The following is a 25,242-nucleotide window of genomic DNA, read 5'->3' as shown; positions in this document are numbered from 1 at the left end:
ATCATCGTAGGGTGGCTGCCCTTGTAGCCGCTGGTAAATTGGCCTCTCCACACCGTCGGGCAGTTCTTCCACTACCAGTGCATACAGTCGATGCTCCCTAGCATCCCAGGGAAGCCGTGCACCGTCTCGTGCATCCTCATCAGCCTCTGGCAATCATCAGCAGTCGGGCGTCGCAAATATGTGTCGCCAAAGCCTCCACAACTATCTTACAAAATTTCTTGAGACATTCGCGGCCAGTTGTATCCCCGACGTGAAGGTACTCGTCGAACATATCCGTTGTGGTGCCGTAGGCCAACTGCCGGATCGCAACCGTGCACTTCTGCAACGGCGTAAGTCCGGGTCCGCCGATGCCGTCTTCCCAATACTGGAAGTATTCATCACGTCCCTCCAACGTGTGCACAATGAGGAGAAAAAGATCTCGGCTCATTCTAAAACGGCGGTGGAAAACATTCGGGCCCCACTGTGGTTGCTCGGCAAATTAATCTGCGAACAGATGTTCGTGAGCTACGTCGTGCTCGCGCGGGACATATGTCCGACGTTGTATCGGCCGAGGAACCCGCGCCACCGCCGCCTCCGCCTCCCGCTGCATTTGTGCCAAACACTCTGCCGCGGCTTCATTAACGGCATCGAACAAGGCTCGAGTCAAGGCCTGTTTGCAGCCATCCGATGTACTCAAATCGTAGTCGCCGAGATTCATTTTTGAGAAGATGAGAGATAATAATTGAAGAGATGTGAAATAGTAGTGTGTGTGAAATGGTAGAGAATTGTGGTGTTTAAATAAGAAAAAAATTTGGAAAAAAAAAAAATGTGTTCGCATCGTCTGCGATGCCACAGTGGCGGACGATGCGACGGACGATGAGCATCGTCCGCGCTTCGTCTGCGGACGATCGATCAGGCGCGGACGATGGTTAAGCCATCGTCTGCGACGCCACAGTGACGGACGACATCGTCCGCTCCATTGTGGATGCTCTAAGGCTATTATAGCATGGAGACATTATGTCTCTAAATCACTACTCATGTAATCAAACATCTCAATAAATCTAAATACAGTCCACATACTAAAAAACCATCAGTTAGAATTTATATATATTTAATTTAAAATGTGTAGTCAAATATTTCACAATTATCTCACATATTGTTTTTCTGATGAAACCAATAACAATGTGGCAATTAGATTTTGCAATCACACAACGTCGCTATGTGTCATCTCCGTTTTGTTCGTGTAGATTAATCTTTACTGTATTGTTTCACTTATGCAGGGTATTGACTGTGCAATGTCTCTACCCGACTACCCGAGTCTACAACTCAAGATAGACTCATTTGCTCTTTAGACATTAAAGAACCATGCGATTCGAACAAAATGTTCCGGATTGCTTGTTGCATTTCAAATGGGTCGTGTGGTCCGTGTCCAAAGCTCTGGTTGTTTTCCGTATTTCGCATGGGATGAGTCCTACTTTTTCTTCATCACCTATTCTATTTGGCTACACAAGCTTCTGACGAGGCCATCGATGATTTGTACACTCATAGTGAAGAGTCTTACAAAGCTAGCACTTTGACATGCAGATTTTGTGAGACAATGTCATTTGAACATTCACAATGCGCCATAAAAAATCACAACTGTTTTATTTAGCTCATGGAATCTCCATATAGGATTTTAGAGATGTCATGTCTATTATAGCATCCACAATGCACCCTGACAAATCAATCACAATTCTATTTTTTAGCTGGCACGTCTGTATTTCTCATTTCAGTCCCAATAGTTGTAGTGTGGCTAACCCCAATTTGAGCTCCAATTTTCTAGTATTTAAATAATTAAATTTTAATTGAAAAATACATTAATTGCAATAAAGAAATAAATACCAACAACAAAATAAAATGTAATAGTTTAAAAGATGAAAAATATAAAATAAATAAAATAATAATAAAAATGAAAAAAAATCAAAAAATCGTGCAGCCGGGTGGCAGGTGATTGCGCTGGGTTGAAGGTGCACAGCCGGGCGGCTGATGGGTTTAGGAGGACTGGAAAGAAGCCCTTTCGGGCGGCCACCCCAGATCGGTCTGCATCATAAATGCTCTTAAAGTGTCCACAATACTTTGGCCAAGCCACAAATCACATTATTTTATCAATTATTGGTATATTTTAATTCAATTATAATAAAAATTATAGGACTATAATAATTAGAAAAAAATGCATAATTTAATTAAAAAAATTTGAAACCAAATCTTCGTTGTATTATAAATAGGGAAAAATCATACAGCGAAAATTAGGGTGTAAAATGTGTGTCAGGTGAAAATGTGTAAAATGTAGTATTTATAGGAAAAAAACCGAAAAAATAAAAAAACAAGTTTTTCCGGCGCCATGCAATAGGGCGCCGCGGGCAGAGCCCCGGCCCTACTCCATGCGCCATGTCCCCGCCGAGGAGTCGGCCCACGCCCTTCCACATACCCCCCCCCCCCCTCCTCCGTTTCCACCCCCGTGGGGAACTGCGGCTCCCTATCATGGACACTCTTAAATCCCTAAAAGAAAAAAATACTAGGGTCATGTTTTAGTCAGACTAATAAAATTGTCACTATAAATTGTGTCAATTATGATTTTATAAACTACTTGAAGTACTATGTTTGATCCTAAATTAATTATTTTAGCGAAAGAATTGTCCTATTTCTTATTTATAGAAGGCATATTTGACTACTACATGAGTTAATAATTCCTCTAGGCCGTATTTCTTACAACAAATCTATGTAAGGCCAAATGCTTTGACAGATGTAGATGACGGTGATTACTATGCAACCACGGAGCGACATCAACGAGGGCTCGACTAGCCCAGATTATTTATCGGTCATACTCATACCTAATCGCAATCTAATCTATAGCCCAAACAAGGCCCAAGAATGTGTCGCATAGAATAATTAGGTTTTTGTTGTCTTGTTCTGTTGTCAGATTTAATTGCATAAACAAGTCTGCTTTCCACGTGCTCTGCGGAGTCTCTCCCCTTCACTCTCCATCCCCACTCACTCAATGCCATTCCCCAAATCTCTCTCTATACACCTCACCTCCTTTGACCCCTCTCTCTAGTCTCTATCTCCCCATCCATTTCTGTAATTTCCAACACCTCTCTCTAATGTCCAAACTCACATACCATCATCCCAGATAGCAACATTTAATCTTTCTTCTCTTGCCACCAAACTTTCAAGAATCCTATGCTACATCCCATACAAAAATCAAATCAAGATTCAATTTTTTTCCCATCCGAGCCACAAAAATTGATTTATCTCGAGCTCCAACAATGGTGATGGAGGTGGTGCATGAAGATTTGGGGGAAGGCAGCATGCAATGCACCAGCCACCCTTACAAAAACAGCACCCCGGGCGGGATCTGCGCTTTTTGCCTTCAAGAAAAGCTCGGGAAGCTCGTCTCCTCTTCATTACCGGTCACCATTTTGCCTTCCTCATCCTCTTCATCCTCCTCCAGATCTGATTTCGGCGGTGGAAACGCCGCCGCCCTCCAGCCTCGCCACCTCGCCCCATCCTCCTCCAACGCCTCCGAGAATGCGAGCAGCGAATGCAATTACTACTCGAGGAGGTCGAGACTGCCCTTTGTTTTGACGCAGAAGAAGAAGACGAAGAAGATGAAAGATGGAGTGGCGGTGGGGGGCTCGGATTCCGGCAGCATTGTTTTCAAGAGAAGCAAATCTACTGCAACTCCGAGAAGAGGTATGCATTTCTCGGATGGAGGTTTCTCTGATGATTATAGCCCTCATAGAAGGGGTTTTTGGTCATTTCTTTACATGTCAAAGCATTCTAGTGGTAAAAAGAGTGGGAAAAGCTTGAATGATTCGAACTTTACACCAGCCACAGCTGGTAGCACTGTTGGATCATCTTCTGTCAATGGCAGCGGTGGTGGTAGTAATGGGGTTAGGCCAAGGGATAAGAAAAGGGAGGATTTTGTGGTGGTGGATGAGAATGGGAGTCCTGATCAAGCTGCATTTGATAGGAAAGTGTCAAGATCCAGATCTGTTGGCTGTGGGAACAGGAGTTTCTCAGGTGATTTCTTTGAGAGGATTTCGACCGGCTTTGGCGATTGTACCCTCCGCCGTGTTGAGTCGCAGAGGGAAGGGAAGCCCAAGGTTCAAGCTGCACATAGGAACAGTGGGATCAATGGCCAAGATTGCATCAAGGAGAGGGTTAGGTGTGGAGGGATCTTTGGTGGATTCATGATCACCTCATCCTCCTCATCGTCTTCGTCTTCCTCGCATTGGATTTCGTCCTCTGCAGAGGATAACGGTGGGAATTCGAAGGCGAGGCAGGTCTCCCATGGGAGGAGCAAGAGCTGGGGCTGGGCTCTTGCAAGTCCAATGAGGGCTTTTAGTAAGCCTTCTTCTGTCAAGAGGGATAATGGTAATAAGAATGTGACTCCTAATTTGGCTGCAATTCCTTCTTTACTGGCTGTGAGTGGCTGAGCAGGGAAAGAAGAGATAGGGAGATGAAGAGGGAGACAGGGGAAAAGAGTTGAATTTACTGAGTTAAATTGGTTGATATGTTAGTACTACTATACATTTTTACATTTCAAGATTGGTGTTTCTTCATGTGGTTGCTGCTACTCTGTTAATCATGTTGCTGCAGTTTGTTTTTTGCCAGTTGTGATATGTTAATCTTAGTTTATTTCTTTTTGTAGTTTTCAGTCGTGGGAGTATTGGTTCTTCTTTGTATATCTAATAAGATATTGGTATGATGAGATTTGATGTAAGGCTGGGAAATACTAAATAAAAGGTGGAGAATTTTCTTGATCCTTTTTAGACTTGTTTTTCAAAACTTCCTTGTTTCTCCCTTTTGTTTCTGAGTCCAAATATGGGATACAATTGAAATATCATTTTGCTGTTAGGATGGCAAGAATTGGTTTTATATGATAATGATGATCATGAAAAGGCATTTGATATAGTAGAAGAAGATTGTTTGACATGATTGGTGACTTTTAGTTTATGCATGGGATGGGATGCTAATCAACTTTACATGCAAAAAGAATGGATTTGGGGTTTAGATGTAGTTGTGTTTGTGCTTGTCTCCATCAAGGAGGCTTTCTAGTTAATGTGTTGCCACCTTAAGATGTCACAAAAATTAAAAACTGAAAAAGGGTTGGATCACATGTCTCAAGCTGAGCATGTGCAAGGTCCCATCTTCTTAGTCTAATCATTGATCAAAACCAAAAGAAAAGAATCATATAGTTTGGTTTAGTCAAAGTGTTGCACATGTTTTGGTGTACATAAAGACACATTTGAAAGGTCTTAATCTACACTTATGCCCATCTAATCTACACAATGCAGCTGGTGTTATATAATTTAGGAAAGCAGCTATTCAAGGCCGCAAAAGTTTGGTATTCCATTCAATAATGTTCACACACACACACACACACACACAAGAGAGAGACAGAGAGACAAAAAGACTCTTTTGACCCTTGAGATCAATGTACTATTATGGATTTGTTTAGTATCACAATTTTGAATTAGAAGACTTGAAAACATTTATGCATAAGGTTAAACTATCCAACTGTGAAATTACCTTACCAAGAAAATACTATGAATTGAGTAAATAATGCTGAGCCTTGAAAATGAGTTACAATGCACTTGTGAAAGATACAGATGCATAACATCTCTATGATTTTACAAGACTCATGACATGAGTAGGACCTCCTTTGTCAGTTGCCTTCAATTCTCATACAGCCAGACCACAATCTTATTTTTAATACTTAATAGTGGAGTAGCATTTTTATTATCTCGAATGGGGATGGGGTAACATTATTTTTACTTGTAACTAAAAGTTGAGTCCTTAACATTTTCATTGCATAGAAAGTAGCTCTATATATCCAACAATGAAGTGAGAATCTTGCTTGAGACTATTCATTGTAAAATGATCATCCAAATCCATATTTAATGATTTATACACCAATACATCTTTTGATAATGTGTGTGAGAGAAAATGGAGATGTAGATTTATGAGGTTTGATAATATATGCAAAATGACCGTTATGTGCAAAAATCCATGTAGAGGATTATTAACAACGGATCGAAATTTGGATGGACACTATTTTGTAACCCACAAAACAGAGATACTACTAAGTGCCCATTTCATAATAGATGTCCATGCCATTGCAACTTGCCAGCCCCTCAATTCACTAATTTAGGGATATTTACCTACTCGGTGAAATGTGGTAAAGGGGTTCAATTTGTTTGACATTCATTTCATTGTATGGTCGAATATTTCAAGTGTGACAAAATTTACTTCTACAATGGAATCTATAAACATTCACGGCAGAGGGCGAAATAACACATGGATCAAAATATTGGTAGTAATATATCAAACAAAAAAACAAATGTTTAGTAATTTTTTTTAGAAATAAGGTACTAATTTTATAAATTTATGATGCATGTTTGTTCGGATACAATAGACAAAATATTTTTTGGAATAAAGTTTACTCCTACAAAGTTTGGACTTATAGACTATAAGTGAACAACACGACTATAAGCTCTGAGAATGAATTGAAAATCGATACATCAACTCTTCTCGCAACAGCCAAGATGTCATCTTTCACAACCTCACTGTAGGGATCAAGGTCTATGTCACCATGTAATTTCCTAACCAATTTTTGGTTATCACATTGCATGTATACCATAGAGATATTCTGCAAAGGGACCATATTCATACCATACCGAATTGTGATACCTTCCATCAATGTTGTCGACCTAGCCACTCTAAGTTCAGTCTTAAAAGCGAAGACAACCAACCTCTTTTCCATCTCTAAAGATCACACCCAATCCAACTCGACCCTCCTAGAGAATATTTATATCACTATTCATCATAAGAGTGCATGATGGAATAGGTTCCCATTTCTGCAAACAACAACGTCCAATCTTATCTACAACATCCCTTTCAAAATTGTCAGATATTTTCATCCAATTTTTATGCGTCAATGAAAGGATTTCTTTTTAGTTAAAAACTTTTTGCTATAAGTAAAATTCATTTCTCATCTTTAATATTTTCTATGCGGTACAAGTAAAAAAATCCAAAGGCTTCATAGGGTAATTTTTTCAAAAGAGATCAAACCACTTGCTTAAAAGAAGAGCTATCAAGGAAACAGGAGTCCAAGCGAGGAAAGTCATACTTCCAATAATGTAACAATGTACGTCCACCTGGACTCACAACTCAAGCCACAAATCTCACAAATGGATCCCACATGTTGCTCCCTTCAATTTACATACTCCCTCCGTCCCCAAAGCATATGAACTTTGGGTTCGGTACGAGATTTAGTAAATAAGGGGAAAAGTAAAAGAGAGAGAGAGAGGGTAGTAGAAATAATGTTAGTGGAGAGTGATGTCCACATTATTATAATGGTATAAGTGTTAATGGTAATAATATAAGTTGTAAATAAAATGATGTGTAGGGATAGTATGTTATTTGAATTTTTCAACATTAGAAAGTTCATATTTTTTAGGGACAGATAAAAAAAGAAATAGTTCATATTTTTTGGGGACGGAGGGAGTAGTATATAATTTTACTTTGTTTTATGCTAGCTACTTAAGACATCGGCAACATAAATGTCACAACACTGTAAACTCACTCACTCAGTTGTCAACATTCAACTTTAATGGCCAATTCATAGGTAATAAACTACTTTGATATGTCGCAAGATCGTTACTTAATTAAAATTCTCCAAGCAAGACTAGTTGGTAATTGCAAGAAGCGTACGCGCACATGCGACAGCTCATAGTCCTACCCAAAAAAGTGAAAGAGATAAATGCATTTGGGATTAAATAATTTGTAATGAATATTATGCCTCAACAAAATTGTTTGGGATTAAATAAATTGTAACGAATATTACGTCTCAACAAGATGGTTTAGAGAGAAAGAGAGAGTAATACATATGGGATTCAAATCGTGTGTAAAGAATATTACTATCTGTCAACAAATGGTTTATATATATATTTATACATTAAATGCACTTTAAAGCTATACCAAGACTTATACAAGATTGTCAAATACATTCCAGCAGCAGTCGGTGATAAACTCTGAACTAAGAAGTAGGAGTAACTTTTATGACTTATTTTATGATACTAGAACAGTAGAACTCTTTCGATTTCCATAATTGTTCGTCACGCATATTTCTAAATTATATTCTACCTATATTTGATCTTATAATCTATACATATTTTAACTTTGTCCACAATTTTGATTTATATATAGTACTTTTTACGTAGATCAATCGAAATCAACATGATTTAATTTCTTGCGTGACATTTCTTATAATTGTTAGGATAGTCGAATGAAACATTATTTTGATATATATTAGTTTGATTTAATGTTACTTTTGTTTATGTATATAGATATAGTCTCCCCTTTTACTTTTGCGGTATATACCTGAAATGATTATCACATAATTAAGGGCAGTGCTAGTGGTCTCAACCCTATAATATAAACCAACCCACATTTCCACAATTAGAGGGAAATGATTACTTTCTGGCCACTAAACTCAGTTCTAAGGCCGTTAATGTCACAATCTCCGTCCAAAATACGCATGATTTAATAATGTAAACTGCTAAAAAATTAGTATGATAATTGAATTAGATAGACATAAATGCATGATACATGTGACATGTGATATAAATATCCAAGGTTCAATACATGATTAATAGTAATACAGTTGCGAATTGATAATGAGTATCTTAGTAATTTCTTCAAGTCATTTTTATCATGTCCACATTCCATTTATTGATATATGTAGTGGAACACAACATCATATATTGAGAGCACTAGTGCAAATTAGCATTGAATTGAAAACCGGTGGGAATCAAGTTGGCGACGTTCATGAGACCGGTCACAGTGTTTCCGATGAACTGCAGGTTCGAGACTAGGCCGCCGACAGATGGCAAGCTCGCGTTGCACGAGGCAAGAGGCGTGTTGACAGCGAGCCTGCAGCCGGAGAGGAGTGTCGAGAGAAGAAGGTTGACGGGGTCCATCAATATCGAAAATACACCCGAACCATCTGTTGTAGAAGTAGACACCACATTTCCACCACACTGCAGCTGCACCAAAGCATCTACACCACAAACCAAATAATAGTACTATAAATTTGGATAAATTCAGGATTAAGTTGGTGCATAAAATTATAATTTGGTCAAAGTTCAATAACTTACACATCATTAATTAAAGGAATAATTTTATACATTTGTTTGGAAGATTTTAATTATATTGGATTGAAGAGTTGAATATGAATTGAATAATCTTATACATTTAATAAGTTACATATCATTACTAAAAAATAATTTTGTCACCCCAAAGTAACATTTGTATGGGACATTCATATCGGAATCAAGAATTGAATATGAGTTTAGATGCGAACGTACTAGGGAAAACGGGGGTGGCGGTGGCATTGACACCAACGTTTCCGTTGGAAGTGCAGAAGAGAACGCCTTGGATTCGGAGAAGGCCAAAATTAGGGCCAAGAAGGCCTCCAAGCCCAACAAGCTGAGCTTGAGCGAGTGGCAATGCGATGCACCCGATCAAGAGACCTAACACAAGAAGAGATTTTAGTGCCATTTTTCGAGTTGGTGAAACTCAATTAGGAATGGTGCCATATTTATAGATGAAACACAAGAAGGGGTCTATTATGTTGATCATAAGCGTGCATGTATGCATGTACAAGTTGTATGGTTACGTATCAAGTTGGGATATTGGTTGATGCTCATGCACTTTTGTGGGCTTCACCTACGTCCTAAGTGGGGAAACCCTTCTTTGAAATTTTTGCCATATTTGAGAGCTACTTCTTGTATTTTTTGTGCTACTATTTTAGCTGTGGAAATGCTAGCCATGCAAACTGGGATAGGAAACAAATGGTTACCATTTTTTTTCCATTTTCTATTACTCCGCAGAGTTGAATTTCTATAATTAATACCGGCATTTTCTCATATATTAGAATATGGTCAAAATTTATTTAACTAGTAGTACATTTCAGTCACCATAGTTGAATTCTGACATTTTCTTGAATCATCTTCATATCTAACGAGAGAGAAGAAATTAGGCAGACATGTCAAGTGTTGGAAAACAAGAAAAAAAGAAGACTCCCACCTCTTTTTTACTATTAATTGTTTTATGTAATATTATTGTGGCCCAATCGATAACTAATTTGGTCATGGCCCAATTTATTTAAGTTGGTGGCCCAACTCATTTAAAGCCCGCAACCCCTAGCATTCCCGATGGCCCAATTGATTTAAGTTGGTGACTCCTTAACTTTTGGTTGGGACTTTGAGGCTCTTATAATGCCAATTTATTCAAGTTAAAATTACGAATAGTAGACTTCTATAACTATAAAATGTTAAGATAATAGGAGTAGATGAGTGCAAGGCATAAAGCAATAAATCAATGCACCTTTCTTGCACAAAACCTCCTACAAACAAGCACAAAATGAGTGTCTACTCCCACAATTTCCATGACTTGTATTCCCCCATACTACGACACCACCCCAAAACAATAAAACCTCACAAATTACACATCCAAGAAAACAAACATTCAACAACTTAATTTTTAAAAAAATATGGCCGCATCTCTACTACATAGCCTATGTGATCTCACCACCTTCACCAACAACTTGCTTGGCTTGGCCCCAATCCTAATAGCATCCATCTTCTACCTCACTCACAAGAAGAAGACCACGGTACACCTCCTCGACTACGCATGCTACAAGCCCCCGCCCTTCTACCGCGCCCCCGCATCCATGTTCGTGGAGCACCTAGAACACGAGCACGAGCTCGACCAAGAAAGCGTTGACTTCCAGGTCAAGATCCTCGAGAAGTCCGGGTTCGGGGAGGAGACCAGCATCCCCCCGGCCCTGGCCCGCCTCCCCATCGACAAGTCCATCTCCTTCTCCATCGACGAGACAAAGACGGTCGTATTCAACGTGGTCGAAACCCTCCTCCACAAGTCGAACACAAACCCTAGGAACATCGACATCCTCATCACGAATTCGAGCATGTTCTGCCCCACACCCTCACTGAGTGCCCTAATTGTGAACAAATTCAAGATGAGGAGCAACATCATGAGCTTCAACCTCTCAGGAATGGGATGCAGTGCAGGGATTATATCCATAGGCCTAGCCAAAGACCTACTCAAAGTCCACAAAAACTCACTAGCCCTCATTGTAAGCAGTGAGGCTATGAACCTAAACTGGTACACCGGCAAGAACCGGTCCATGCTGCTCACCAACTGCCTCTTCCGCCTAGGCGGCGCCGCCATACTCATGTCAAGCAGAGACCAAGACAAGGAAAAGGCCAAATACTCATTACAACATCTGGAAAGAACTCACAAAGGGCGAGACGACAGATCATACTCTTGCATCATTCAAGAACTCGACCAAGACAACAAACTCGGCGTCTCCATCACAAAGAACACTGTGGCTGTAGCCGGGGAAGTCCTGAAGGCGAACATGGCCGTGTTGGGGCCTAGCGTTTTGCCTTTAAAGGAGCAAATAACCTATGCTCTCTCCCTTATCTTGAAAAAAACATACATACCTAAATTCAAAAATGCTTTTGAGCATTTTTGCATTCACCCTGGCGGCAGGGCTGTGATCTCTGCTATCAAGAAGAGCCTGAGCATGGAGGAAGAAGACGTGGAAGCTTCTAGAATGACGCTGCATAGATTCGGGAACACTTCCTCTTCGTCGATATGGTATGAGCTAAGCTACATTGAGGCAAAGGGGAGGATGAGGAAAGGTGATAGAGTGTGGCAGCTTGCAGTTGGGAGTGGATTTAAGTGCAACAGCGCGGTGTGGAAGTGTCTGTGCAACGTCGAAGGCCACGACGAGACCAATGTGTGGAGTGATGGGATTCATTCATATCCGGTGGAGATACCAGAGACCATCAACATACTTTAATTTGATGCTCATTTTATGATGTGTTGCCTTAGTTAGTAATTGAACATTTAAAATAACTGCACTATTAACAAAATATGATTGAGATATATTAGAGTTTTTTCCATGTCTTCCTAAAACACACACACATTTGTATTATTCTTGAGCAAGCAAGCTAATAGATAACATGAGTTTGGCTTACATAGATTCATGCATTAGAGATGCATACAATTTTTAAGCACTAGAGGTGCCTACGGTCTCCTTCTCATCGCCAAAGATGCGTTGTCTGAAGTCATTGACCATGCGAGGAAGGCCCTCTCTCAGTGAGACAGTCGGCTCCCACCCGAGAAGCTCCTTTGCCCTTGAGATGTCTGGTTTCCTCTTGTGTGGATCATCCTCTGTGTTTGGTCTGAACTCAATCTTTGCATTTGGATCTATTGTGTCTTGCACTACCTATATATGTGCAAAATTAGAACATATATATATTCCAACTGCCTTAATCAGAATCCTTCCAAATTAGAACATGTCTTTGTTCTACCTTAGCTAGTTCAAGCATGGTGAATTCACCGGGATTCCCGAGATTGAAGGGGCCCACGTGCTCGCCTTCCATTAGCCTCATCAAGCCCTCCACCTGTCCATATCATGCGCAGGTTGCAACAAGAGCTCATGTTCTTACCAACTAGTTCAAAACATATGACAGAATCAAAAGATTGTTTTTGTTTTTACCAAATCAGAAACATATTGGAAGCTCCTAGTTTGCTTTCCATCTCCATAAACAGTCAAAGGCTCCTTTCTCAAAGCCTGCAAAAAGAAAATTCATCAGAATGTAACAAACTGTACTACTATCTCTGATGCTAGAAAACGAGCATTCGTGTGATTGATCTGTTTATGCCTTTGCAGGCAAAGAACAGCAGTAACGAGATTGTTTTATGTCTGAATTCCAATTATTGTGCCTCAGGGAAGATTTTAAAGTAAAAAAATGTGGAAAATAGTGTTTGGACTTACCTGAGCTACAAAGTTGCTAACGACGCGACCATCATCAGTGCACATACGCGGTCCATAAGTGTTGAAAATTCGAGCAATTCTAACCTGAAAAACAATGACATATATATACAATGTGTGACTTGCTGCATAAACTGCAAATAGTGAAGTACTAATATTTTGATGAAATCGTATAACCTCAAGATTAAGTCCCCTGTGATAATCCATGGTCAAGGTCTCAGCCGTTCGCTTTCCCTCATCATAACAACTCCTAACACCTAATTATCAAAAATCCAAACTTATTCAAACAAGATTTTTGTATCCTAAGTTTCTAAGATAGAGGATGAGATGAAACAAACTTACCAATGGGATTGACATTGCCCCAATAGGTCTCGGTCTGTGGATGCTCCAATGGATCACCATACACTTCACTTGTGCTCGTCAGCAGAAAACGTGCTCCAACCCTCTTAGCCAGTCCGAGCATGTTTAACGTTCCCATCACATTCGTCTTGTAAAGAAAGTAAAGTTAAGGATTCTTCAATTCTATAACAAACTTTGTAGTGCTCATGGAGTTCCATCATCTCCTTTTTTCTCATGAGCAAGAAACAGAATGGGAAAATCTTCCTTTTGTTTAGACACCTATTTCAATTTTCTTGAACAATCCAAAGTGCATTTTAGATTCTCCTCAAAAATCAAGAAATGTGAGCAAGAAACCAGGGGAACAAATTTGGCCAATGTAGCTTGCAAAAGTACCATCATCTCCATTTTTGCATAAGCAAGAGACAAATTTGACAGTTTTACTTTGTTTAAGATAACCTTATATGGATAATGCCCAAAAATATTCTTGCAAAATCAAAAGTGGATTTAGACTCCCCTCAAAATTACAAAATGTAATCCAAACAAGAAAAACAGAACAAAAACATATGTAAACAAAGATTGCAAGGATATGATTGTCTTGACAGGGTTGTACTTGTAATGTACAGGAGAGGCAGGGCAGGCCAAGTGGTATATCTGATCCACCTCGAGCAAGATAGGCTCGACCACATCATGTCGGATGAGCTCCATCCTATGACCTGAGAAATGCTGCACAAGGTTCTCCTTCCGCCCCGTGAAGAAGTTATCAACGACGATCACACTATCACCACGGGCAATCAAACGGTCCACCAAATGGCTCCCTACGAAACCAGCTCCACCAGTCACCAATACCCTCAAACGTTTGCTTTTCAATCCCAAAGGAACTCTTCCACCTGCATTTATGCACTTGTCCATTCTCAAAACAGAACACCAAGAAATAAGAGAGCTTAAACCACCCCTCTTAAAATGTGAGAATTTCTTAAAGAGTTTATGAGAAACAATGCAATCCCTCATGCTTTAGGCCATGGTGTAGCAAAATTAAAGAAAGTAAAAATATAAATAAATGGATCTTGAATTAGTATGCCCTAAAACAGAACAAGAAACATTAAAAAAAATCACAATGAAAATTACCTGCTCGAAAATGACTAATTTGATCGTTGTGTAAATACGAAAATTGGGTCTGAATCCCGGTAGATTGATCGGAGAGAGGGATCGGCCCCTTCTGAGGCCGGGAAGATGAAGGCATAACGCCGAAAACCAGACACGGGATCGCGATTCCTATCAACAAACAAACAAATCTTTGTTCTTGAAGAATATATCGAAAAGGGGAAGATGCAGAAATGTTTCTCTGATGTTTGGTGTTGCTCCTTCTCAGCAACTGCTCATCACTTCCCATTTTTCTTCTCCTTTTCCTTTGTTCTCCTGTCCCTTTTCTCTTCCTCTCTTTGTTTATGTCTGAAAATGATGGCTGTAATAAAAGAGGAATACACAGATTTCGGATTGCGAAATAAATGAAGATCTCCAAATTGAGAAACAAGAGAAATTCAGGTGGAGAAAATCAGATAGTAGCGATGAATTAATGCATTTGCATGAAATGAAATAGATTCATTTTTTTGGTTTGGTTTTTTGCGTGAGATTGTTTGCATGGGAGTGTGTGTTGTGTGTGAAAAACTCAAAGTGAATAGGGAGTGGGGAGATGAGATCTAAAGCTTTTGCATGAAATTTCGGCGTAAGATCGCTGTCTGTGCGTGACTCTTGCTATTTTCTGTTTGCTTCTTATTTTTCTAACACTTTCCTTTTCTTAAAAATAAAATCTAGTACTATTGATTTTCACATAATTTCTCTTTTCTCCTTTTTCTTTTATGGGAAATGTCAGTAGATGTAAGAAAATACTACTACTTCTTTTGGTTCGATTATAATTTACTCCACTATATTAAACTCAGTTTATAAAATAAATAATGAATAGTACTATTATATATGATGAATAAATCGTCTCAAAAGAGGAAAATATATGACTGAGTAAATTGGTGATTGATTATAGAGCAAACATGCACATATCTTTGATGGGAAAGGTAAAAAATCAAGAAGTTATGTATATTTATTAGGAGTATATAGCAAATCTGATTTCTTGCCAATTTTGTTGAGAAGTTGGTAAATATGATAAATTCCTAAATATTTTGATTACAAGCCACTTCACCAATAAAATCACTTGATTATTTTGGGGGAGTGGGGCAATTTTCTTATGGCATGGGGAGAGAGTACTATTTAGCAGTCTTGAATTAATACTATACAAATTGTACATTATTAGATCATCAAAATTCACAAACATTACACATGCAGCTACATTTTCCATGGCAACCTAACTTGTAGGTCTCGTAAAGTTGATCCTAGTACATATGATTTGTCTCAATAAAATTAAAATTGAATATTTCTTGATTGTGCTGTACAATTTGGTTCATAATTCTCTTTTTAATTGTTTGGTTAAAATGTTTTATTGCCTGGATCAATAATATTTTATGATTTTTTTGATGCTATAAAAAATCTTGGCCTGCGTTTGCAATTCTCGGCCCATGTCCACAGTTCGAAGGCTTGCGTCTACAATGCTCATTTTCACTTTTAAACCCAATTTATTAATATCATCTCAAATTATCAATGGAGTAAAATCTATACTCCGAACATATTGCTACGTGGTGTATACATCCAATTATAATTGTAGGAAAAAGAGAAAAATACTACGAGAGTATATTTGCAATTGTAATTGGTTGAACACACCACATGACAATATGTATTGAGAACTAAAATTTTATTCATCAAAATTCATTGCCTCGTAGCATGTCCAGCCAATCATAATTGTAGAAAGAGGAAAATAAGAAGGGAGAATATTTTTACAACTATAATTGGATGGGACAGCACATGACAATATGTTTGGAGACTAAAATTTTATTAATCACTCTAATCCACAATTATCTCTTCCAGCATAAATTCTTTAACCATATAAAGAAGATCTGATACAAAAAAGCATGTAGAAAAACACACCGAACAAAGAATAAGAATGGTATGCATTTTTCCCCTAACTGTTGAAATTGCAAAGAATATGAGCAGAAGCTTAACACTACAACAACACATCCACAACCAAATTAGAGTAAGGGAAAAAAAACCTCGTTGCTTCATCTCAGTATTCAAATCCCCTACTGAAGCATAAAAATCGAATAAAGTTTGCTAATCTTTATAGATTGCGGCCGCACCATGTATGACTATCCAATATGGCATCTGAGTTTTATTACGGATATTAAGAAGTGGAGTATGGTAAGTGCAAACGGTTTCTTACTCATCCAAAAGTCAAGATTCAATTCTTGTGCTGATTCTCTTTCAGGTCTAGGAACTTTGCCACTCGTTCTGTTTTCGCTCCTGACTTGTGGTCGTAGTACTCGACAATAGCAGCCCCAGATAACGCAGCAAGAGTAAGTGCTTGAGCGTGCAACCTGATTGCAAGTGTTAGTGTTTTTTTATAACAAATCAACCTCAACTGTTAAGATACTAGACTGTGTTAACACGCTGCTGGGGAAAAAACTCATCAGCTTCACGATCACAGAAACACACGACTCGGCATTACAAGACTTTAAGATGTTATGCTACTGCAAACAGACAAGATTGACAGTAAAATACCCTTTTTGATCTCACCTCTAAATTTGACAAGGGAAATCAAGAACCCTAAATTGACTTCAGTTAGCCCATTGCACAAGAAATCGGATATAACCACACTCAAGATCCAGCTTTGGAAGAAACATGATATCACCATGCTCAGGTACAGGGGTATGTTTCTTGCGACATAAACAGAAAGGGATACAACAAAATATATTCCTAAATTGCAATATTTGTATCTACAAGCTAAATTAATGATCAAACCTCAAATTATCATGCAACTGTTCAATCCTCAATCCACTTTAGAAGCCAAAATCATGTAACCTGTTAGCAAGGCAAGAACCAATGCTAACAATTGAGAAGCAAATTACACGAATGCATCTAACATTTTTCCAAATCACAACGAGCACATAAGAAAACACATCAAGCAAAATTTTCATCATTCATGCACTCTGCCAACAACATACAAAAACCATAAAATTAAGTTTTCAGTCCTCAATCCAGTTTTAGAAACCAAGATCACGTGCATTATCATCAAGGCAATAACCTCAGCAATTAATACCCCACGAATCACAACAAGCACATTAGAAAACGCATCAAAAACATTTCTTTTCATAGATATGCCAACATTCAAAACCATTACTTCACAACTCATTATATATCTCCCAGAAACGACCTAATTGCAATTGTAATCATCACAATCCCACGAAACAGCATATGCACAAATTATAACAACATCATACACATCAATTGAACAGCAAAACTCACAAAAAAGGGGGAAAATCTCGTTTTAACCACAAAATCCAAATGTGAATTCGGTAAAGAAGAAAAAAAAAAGTAGAAGCGTACCTAGCGTGAATGATCTTGACGCTTGTTTTCATATTAGGTTGAGACCAATTGTATGCCATTGAGCCCAGAATCCCACTCGCCCACAAAGTCCCTAAAAACATAGTATTCTAATCAAATTAAAAAGATAAAAATACCAATAAAAAGCCAATCTTGGAGAAAAAATAGGTGAAAAACAAAATTGAATTCATCGTTACCAACAGCACGAAGCTTGTGCTCCACAACCCATTCCCTCAAAGCTTGAATTTTGCCCTTTTCTTCTCCCATCTTTTTTATTTTCGCTTCTCGTTTTTTCTTCAAAGTTTCTAATATTCAAAAGGGTTTTTTACCAGAAGAGAATTCTAATGTGGAGAGCGCAGCTGCAAAACAGGAATTCCATCAGTACACGTTGTTGTAGCGTGTTTGGTTTCATATTAACCGACTTTTGGAAATTCAGAAAAATTAATTTTCAAGAAAATTAAATACGGTATACCAAAAAGAAAATCAAGGAATCTTATTACGACAAAAAGATCTAATTTCCTATTGAAACGTGAATTTTTAAAGCTTAAGTATTTGTATTATATGTCCCACATTAGGAGTCACATTTAATTTTTTGCACACTCAATTTACAAAAATGATATTATACCAAAATAATGGAACGTGAATCCTATTTTTATATATTAATTTTATGCAATAAAGTGTGAGTAGAAAAAGATTATTAAAATATAGAATTTATTATTATTTATGAAATATTTTACTCAGAATTCTTAAATTGGAACATCCAAAACTGATAATCGATCTAAAGTGGAAAAAAGGGAGTACTATAAATTGATTAAATTCTCTATTGCTAGTAGTCTAGTATACAGTATATATGCATTAATGGCTACTCAAGTTCTCCATAGTCATATTTCATTAAAAACAAAATTCTAACAGAAAATTTTGTATATAGCTATTCAAGTAGAAGGGGTGCGTTATGTTGCTAACTATTTAAATTGCTAACTCTGTTAACTCATCAATGCAGTATATTAAAAATGTCAATACGGTGATATTAAAATGTCAACACAAATTATCAACATATTATATTAAAGTTCAAAAAAATCATGCGTCGATATTTTAATGTCATCTGTTTACGTTTTTAATACATTACATTGATGAGTTAGCAAGTTAGCAACTAGCAATTGATTATATCCCTCAAATAGTATTAGTTAATGATGTATCATCGTCCAATTTCATTAAAAGCAAAATTCCAATAGAAAATTCTAAAACCTAATGAACTGACAGTAACTGAATATTTTGCGAACATCTTTTTGAAGGAAACATTGAAAATTTAAAGATTTATCTGTCGTGATCTGATTTTTTTAGGGAGGACTGAGGAGGGGGGTTGGTCAAAAAATACAATCGATTTAGAGCAAAATTTGGTATTTCATGTTCATTTACAACGTGATACAATGATTAAAATCATCCTCTACATTTTTTTGAATTCTTACTCGTCTCTCCTAATTCCAACAAAATTTTAACTGGCAGTAAAATTAATAAAATACAAGAAAAAGATGTGCAAAAGAAACATCTTTTGTTATCCAAGTGTACACACTGATGATTAAAATCATATTGCTCACTCGCGCAATAACATTAGTATTTAAAGAAAAACAATGAATACACACTTACTATTGACTTTTAGAGATATTCAATCAATTTACACCCTTATATGACAAACAATTTACAAGGACTTCATCTCTATATTTACACCAAAAATTGTATTTCTGCCCAAAATCCATAAGAATCACCAAAAAAAATAGTGCAATTGTCACTGCTCATCTTCCTCTAAAGAGGGATCCATCCCTGTCATTTTAGCATAAGTTTAGTACTAATGAAGAAATTATTAAAAAATTAAAATAGAAATAATTAACATGAGAAATATACCTTAATCACTCCTTTCTCAGTGCCACAAAGAATCATGTCATTGGCTGAAAGTAGGCTTGTAATCTTGCTTCCAGCTGATAGCCTTCCAACTTTTTGTTGTGTCCCTCTCAACCAAATCTGTGTTTTTTCAGCCAAATGTATCACTAAAACTTCAATCTTGAATGCAAATGTACAACAAGTGAAATATTTTAATGAGAATTCAAGAAGTCTATGTGGTTGCATACCTGCAAGCTGCTCATTGATGTGCTGCAGTTTAAGTAGATGAAATCCTCCACAACTTCCATTGCTAGAATGCTTGATCCTTTCTCCGGCACCACTGATGTTTGAGGCCGGCTGCTTCGTCTCCATTCCTACATTACCTATCTCATTAGTTCAATGCAGAGCAAATGAACTTTAATGCTAGTCTGAAAACACATTCTTCTTTACCTTCATCTTTGCGCCCTCAACGGAAGAGCTTGCACTATACAACCAGTCTTTATACAAATAAAGTGACCTAATAGGCTTGTTCTGCATCCAGCCCTTTGATGGCCCTTTGATCTCTTGTTGCCGATTGTTGCTTATCATCACCTCCAAAATGCTTGAATCAACGCACCCTGCGTAGACCTTTCCCTGCGCCACTCTCATGCATTTTACGTTCTTGTTCTTGACCACGTCTCTTGCTTTTCTTGAACCATCAATCACCTGAAGAAGAAAAAACACATAAGTTTTGTTTCACATTTGTTGTCTTTTGTTATAACTTGTTATGTTTCCTAACTACAGATATATACCTTTAGTTTATGGTTTTGAGTAGTAACAAAAATCAGTTCCCCTAAAGAATCTATGCTTCTAATAGATTCCTTTGTAGGTATCACTTCAATACACTCAAGATTCCTCTGCTGCATTTGCCACATCTAAGCAAAAAAAAAACAACACAGACGCAGCGTCAACAAAAAATGTGTTTTTTCATAGCATCCGCCACAATCATGATTACTACCTTGATAGTTTTATCAGGTGAGCCACTCAAGAGGCAGCTCCCCGGATCATAGAGAGCCAAGCATGTTACAGCCTTTCTGTGCTCCTTCCTCTCAAGCACAAGCGTCACTGTCTGACCCTTCACCTCCCATGCCTGCCATTAGGTCATACGCGTTATGAATCAAACAAATTTAGCAGCACAATATACAAGAAAAAAGCAGATCAGTGTACCTTAATAGATCCATCAGCATATCCACTGCATAAATAGCCCTTGTAGTAAATGAGTGCAGTCACAGCTGCACTACATTTAGTCCCCGCCTCCAAGATCTGGCTATGAACACACGATATACGCTGCATATGTGGTTGTTTTAGCTTAACATCAGAAACCAAAACATGTGGAATAAATCATTAACACCAAAACAAGGCTGCTCACCCACTTATTTGGCTGGAAATAGTCAGCCACTTTGAGCAATTCCTCAGCCATCCAAGTCACATTCGACAGACGTCTAAGTGATTCTCTGACACCTTCTGATAGACTCATTATTCTCTTCATCCCTGCAAGATAAAACTCAAGCAATATTACAACGATGAAATAACACACTTTTTAGCAACTTTTCTTTTACCTCTGCCTGAAGTGTAGTTGTAGATGCACAAGCAAGCCACAAGGCGTTCCTCAAGCTCAAAACCAGGGTGCACGAACTGCTCGATGCTATGCAGCAGGATCTCACAAGCAGCATGCCTCAGTTCATCATGACCTTTCATGAGCTCAAGTCCTAACCAAGCAGTAGCTACCAAACTTTCTCTTGCAACTCTTCTTATCTTGCTCTTTAGTCCCTTGTCCAATGCCTCAAATACACGTGTCCCTAGCTTCAGTATCCGCTGCGCGATCTTGCTGCACCATGAATCTACTCCACCATCCTGCAATCCCAAAAAGATCCAACATTTAAGCTGTTTTATATAAGGAGTCTTGACTTTCATAAGATTTAGAGACCAATTTATGAAATTACCTGCAAACTTTGATCAAGAAAGTCATAGGTTTTGATCAGATTCTTATGCTGTGATAAGTTCAGACCAGTTTTCCTCACCAGCCAAGCCATTGTGTAGGCCTCTCCAGTCCAAGAAAAAGTCCCACCAAGATTTGCTAGGATGAACGATGAAAGGGCCTGTGTTTGTGGGGATTCTTCGCGTTGCAGTGCTTCAAAAAGGGCCTCTGCCGCTTCTTCTCCATACGTGGATTTTGCAGATGTATCTTCCTACAAGAATGAGGGATAAATTCAGCTTATGACAAGAATGATTCCATGATTATGTTTTTTTTTCTTTTGTTAAGAAACTTGACTTACAAAAACTTCTAGCTGTAGTAGTACATTTGCTGCTAGAACTCTGTATTCAGGAGTAGAATTCTGGGCAAGTAAGAAAAGAGTACACAAATTGCTGCTGCTTCCTTGTTTCTTCATCTCCTCCAATAAGGATATGGCAGATGATCTAGTACAAATTCATGATCACAACTAAATAAAAGTGATAAGTTTTGTGTAAGTAGATTTAATGATGAGATATGCACCTTGGCGTTTTCAGCAACTCGTTGAAGAACTCGAGAGCAGCAGAGGCAGCTCTTTCTTGGTTACTCGAAAGGAGGGCGGCGAATGGCGTTGTGTGGGATATTTGGGATATGTATCTCCTGCATTTCCCATCAAAGCACATACTCTTTGCTAGTATATGAGCCAAGGAGGCGACCTCATCGAGGCTGTCCCTCCTCGGGGCACGAACGAGGGCAGAGAGCACCCCAGGCGGGGTGATCGCTGCCAGATACGTGCTGTTCGTCTCAGGGTCGAACGAGGTCACCATTCTCTCTATGATCATCAATGAGGCAGCGGGAGGGGTGATCGGCCCCACCCTATGGCTCGTGGAGGCAGTGCAGACTACCTCCACGAGGCAGGGAAGGAGCTCGAGCGTTCTGACCTCCGCGGGCGGTGGGTTGATGAGGTAGATAAGGATGGCTGCCTCGTGCATACGCCGTTTGAGGGCAGCAGCAAGGTCGTGTAGGTGCAACCCTTTTCGTTTTATGTCGTCCACGGCGGATGTGTTGGAAGTGATAATGGTGGAGAGTATAGCTAGTGATGTCCTTACTACCATGTCTTCTTTTGAGGTGGAGATTGATATAATGAGCTGATCTAAGATCATGTCTTTTAAAAGGGAGTATTTGAGGCCTGTCTTTGTGTTTAGCGCTTGGTAGATGGTGTTTATTTCCACGGTGTAGTCTACCTCGGTTTTGCCGAGCTCTTCAGTGAAGCAGAGCTTGGAGATTATTCTCTCGACTACTCCATTTTGTTCGGTTTCCTCTAGCTGTTGCGTGGCTCGGGAGCTTAGGCTCTTTGCCCGTCTCCATACACCGTGATGGGGAGCATACTGATATGTTGATTTGAGGCCGGAAGTGGAGAAACTCCGGTTAATGCATTCCATGTTTGTTCTATCAATGTTAAGAGATCCTCTCCTCTTCTTGCCAATGGATGTTCTTGCATTCCTACATTGCTTCTAATATGTCAGCTATATGCCAATTTTTAGTGCTAGTCAAGTGTTAAAACTTACCATGATAGTGTACCAATGTGATTCGGATATTCTTCTTCTTCATCTTCATCGCAACTCTAGTTGAAACAAAATTGTTTGATTTTAGTTGTAAATTGGTTGATTTGTTTTTTATCTATAAAACAAGAAAGTACCTACCTCAGAGAAAGTATCATCATCAAGTTTGTCAGAAATTGAGGATTTTGGTGTGTCTGGTTGGGATTCTGTAAGTATGTCTTTGAGACATTTGGTGTTCGGATTGCTCCTAGCTTGTGCTTCTATGCTCCGACGTCGTTCCAACGTTGGGGCACAACTAACGACGCGTAGTTCTTCTTGCACGTCGTTAGATATGCTTTCTTGGTTGGTAGTAGGTCGCTGCACGAGTATAGTACTATTACTTTTCAAAACTGTATCATATGAAAGCTGATTTTAAGATGAACTCATTATGATCACTTACATTAGGATCATTAGCTTTGACTCCAATTCTTTGCTTGCACGATTTTTGAACTCCGCTCCTAAAAATCTCATAATTAATTTCAGAAACATTTATCACACAGCGCACAACATTAAACAAAAAAATCTTATGGTCAGAAGTAATTTCGTATTTGAAAAATTCAATGTCAAAGTAATTGCGTCTACTGAAGGACAAATAATCGATTTTGTCTCATATTTAGGATGTTTATCAAAAAAAATCTAGCCATCTACTTACCATTTAGCACCATTCATCTCATTTTTTTAGAATAAATTGGCATGCAAAATTTCTGGTGATCGAAATATGACATACCACCTGAAATTACACGTAGATTGAATAACCGATGTAAAAACTCTTGTAATTAACATACTATAATTTTTTGCAATTGACGTGTAATTTTGTATGTCACATCGATATCCCGAATGCTATAAATTTTTTGTACTACTAATATTTAAAAAACACACACATGTAAAATAAACGATAGGACAAAATTGACAACGAAGAGAAACTGACAAAGGTGTAGAAACGGCGTCGGTCCGGCTGGAATCCGCTGCGGACATGATCTGGTAGTACATCAACCAGGGCTTGTATCTTCCGGCGATCCATCTCATGGCATCATCGATCATCCCATCGTCAAACTCATCCAACGCCACAGAGCAGTCCATAGCTTCCCCAACCCCACGCCCCACAAGCAGCGGCACAAGCTCCCGCCATATTCCGGGGGCGAGTTCACGACACACGACCCTCGGACAAATGGAGACCGCCTGAAGGAAATGCGCCGCGCCGCGCCAGTGGTGGGCGCGCGCGAACTCGACGGCGGCGAGGTAGAGGAAGGAGGAGCAGAGGAGGTAGGCGTTGGGGATTCCTAAGGTGGCGCCGCTGCCGTCCAGGGAGGCCGGAATCTGCAGCATTTTCTCGGAGGCGTCGAGCCTGCTCTCTCTCTCCTCGTAGGAGTGTGAATCGAGCGCGGCCTCCGCGTTCTCGACGCCCCAGTAGAGGTTGGAGAGGACGGAGTGGTCGGAGAATTCGAAGAATTCCTGGGATTGGATGTTGAGCTTGGAGAAGCATTTGTGTTTTAGGGATTTGTTGGCGAGGGCGGCCTGCATGTGGCGCTGGATTGCGCCGGCGAGATCGCGGGCGGCGGTGATGTCGATTGTTGCTGGTGGTGGTGGCATTTTGAGGTCATGAAGGTGGAGAAGATAATCGAGATGTGTTTATATGTGTGGGAGTGAGTGATACTGATAATGGAGCAGCTCGTGACGAATGGAGACAACTCCAAACTCCATTTTAGGTGTTTTTTTTCCGAATATACATACACACTGCTACTCACATAAGTTACTGCTGTTGCTTCAATCCACAAACAGAGATTAACAATCAATTACTTTAATTCTTATCTTGATTGGGAGATGTCTAGAAATTGTGGGGAGCTTTTCAGTGTGGGTTTTTTTTTATGATACATACTCCCTCCGTCCTATAAATATAAAACAGTAAATGTTAAAACTGATCCTGAATATATGTTTATTTTATGATTTTAGACCTATACTTTATCTTTTGAATTTTTCCATGCTGTACATTTCAACCCGGATCACAATTGATCCTACACTAACATTTCCGTCAATTTTTAAACGGTTTAAACCCCATTTTGGCG

The 25,242-nt window shown here is 38.9% G+C and overlaps 6 protein-coding genes across 7 annotated transcripts; 2 read left to right on the top strand and 4 right to left on the bottom strand.

Moving 5' to 3' along the window:
- The first annotated feature begins 2,986 nt into the window (after positions 1 to 2,986).
- On the top strand, positions 2,987 to 4,786 carry LOC125194575 (uncharacterized). The gene has a single exon (XM_048092833.2). The coding sequence runs from the start codon at positions 3,285 to 3,287 to the stop codon at positions 4,455 to 4,457; it is 1,173 nt and encodes a 390-aa protein (XP_047948790.2). The 5' UTR covers positions 2,987 to 3,284; the 3' UTR covers positions 4,458 to 4,786.
- A 3,856-nt stretch (positions 4,787 to 8,642) lies between these two features.
- Positions 8,643 to 9,608, bottom strand: LOC125191740 (phylloplanin-like). The gene is made up of 2 exons (XM_048089142.2): positions 9,393 to 9,608; positions 8,643 to 9,085 (listed from the first exon to the last, which is right to left on the bottom strand). Exons 1-2 carry the CDS (start codon positions 9,583 to 9,585, stop codon positions 8,799 to 8,801), a joined length of 480 nt encoding a protein of 159 aa, XP_047945099.2. The 5' UTR covers positions 9,586 to 9,608; the 3' UTR covers positions 8,643 to 8,798.
- Positions 9,609 to 10,542: 934 nt separating this feature from the next.
- KCS21 (3-ketoacyl-CoA synthase 21) lies at positions 10,543 to 12,030 on the top strand. Its single transcript, XM_048089140.2, has one exon. It carries the CDS (start codon positions 10,580 to 10,582, stop codon positions 11,912 to 11,914), a length of 1,335 nt encoding a protein of 444 aa, XP_047945097.1. The 5' UTR covers positions 10,543 to 10,579; the 3' UTR covers positions 11,915 to 12,030.
- On the bottom strand, positions 11,979 to 16,136 carry LOC125191739 (UDP-glucuronic acid decarboxylase 4-like). Its single transcript, XM_048089141.2, has 8 exons — positions 14,357 to 16,136; positions 13,820 to 14,118; positions 13,235 to 13,382; positions 13,070 to 13,149; positions 12,896 to 12,979; positions 12,617 to 12,691; positions 12,429 to 12,521; positions 11,979 to 12,343 (listed from the first exon to the last, which is right to left on the bottom strand). The coding sequence occupies exons 1-8, from the start codon at positions 14,619 to 14,621 to the stop codon at positions 12,125 to 12,127; spliced, it is 1,263 nt and encodes a 420-aa protein (XP_047945098.1). The 5' UTR covers positions 14,622 to 16,136; the 3' UTR covers positions 11,979 to 12,124.
- A 131-nt stretch (positions 16,137 to 16,267) lies between these two features.
- On the bottom strand, positions 16,268 to 18,110 carry LOC125192674 (uncharacterized). The gene is made up of 3 exons (XM_048090295.2): positions 17,911 to 18,110; positions 17,717 to 17,807; positions 16,268 to 16,707 (listed from the first exon to the last, which is right to left on the bottom strand). Exons 1-3 carry the CDS (start codon positions 17,978 to 17,980, stop codon positions 16,572 to 16,574), a joined length of 297 nt encoding a protein of 98 aa, XP_047946252.1. The 5' UTR covers positions 17,981 to 18,110; the 3' UTR covers positions 16,268 to 16,571.
- A 1,217-nt stretch (positions 18,111 to 19,327) lies between these two features.
- LOC125196709 (Transducin/WD40 repeat-like superfamily protein) lies at positions 19,328 to 25,005 on the bottom strand. 2 transcript variants are annotated; one of them, XM_048095321.2, is made up of 16 exons: positions 24,108 to 25,004; positions 23,580 to 23,637; positions 23,282 to 23,497; positions 23,147 to 23,202; positions 22,122 to 23,081; positions 21,904 to 22,045; positions 21,571 to 21,816; positions 21,187 to 21,481; positions 20,997 to 21,118; positions 20,795 to 20,914; positions 20,586 to 20,717; positions 20,380 to 20,502; positions 20,039 to 20,293; positions 19,837 to 19,962; positions 19,613 to 19,729; positions 19,328 to 19,531 (listed from the first exon to the last, which is right to left on the bottom strand). In XM_048095321.2, exons 1-16 carry the CDS (start codon positions 24,767 to 24,769, stop codon positions 19,514 to 19,516), a joined length of 3,648 nt encoding a protein of 1,215 aa, XP_047951278.2. In that variant the 5' UTR covers positions 24,770 to 25,004; the 3' UTR covers positions 19,328 to 19,513. The 2 variants fall into 2 exon arrangements, with proteins under 2 accessions (XP_047951278.2, XP_047951279.2); XM_048095322.2 differs by lacking the exon at positions 19,328 to 19,531 and having other exon boundaries at positions 19,625 to 19,755; positions 24,108 to 25,005.
- Between the last annotated feature and the right edge of the window lie 237 nt (positions 25,006 to 25,242).

The sequence above is a fragment of the Salvia hispanica genome, chromosome 4 (assembly GCF_029641045.1).
Source record: "Salvia hispanica isolate PSC_SH4W2 chromosome 4, Shi_PSC_v1, whole genome shotgun sequence".
Classification (NCBI taxonomy): Eukaryota; Viridiplantae; Streptophyta; class Magnoliopsida; order Lamiales; family Lamiaceae; genus Salvia; species Salvia hispanica.
Note: the sequence above shows the minus strand (reverse complement) of the source record. Positions and strands in the feature narration are given on the sequence as shown.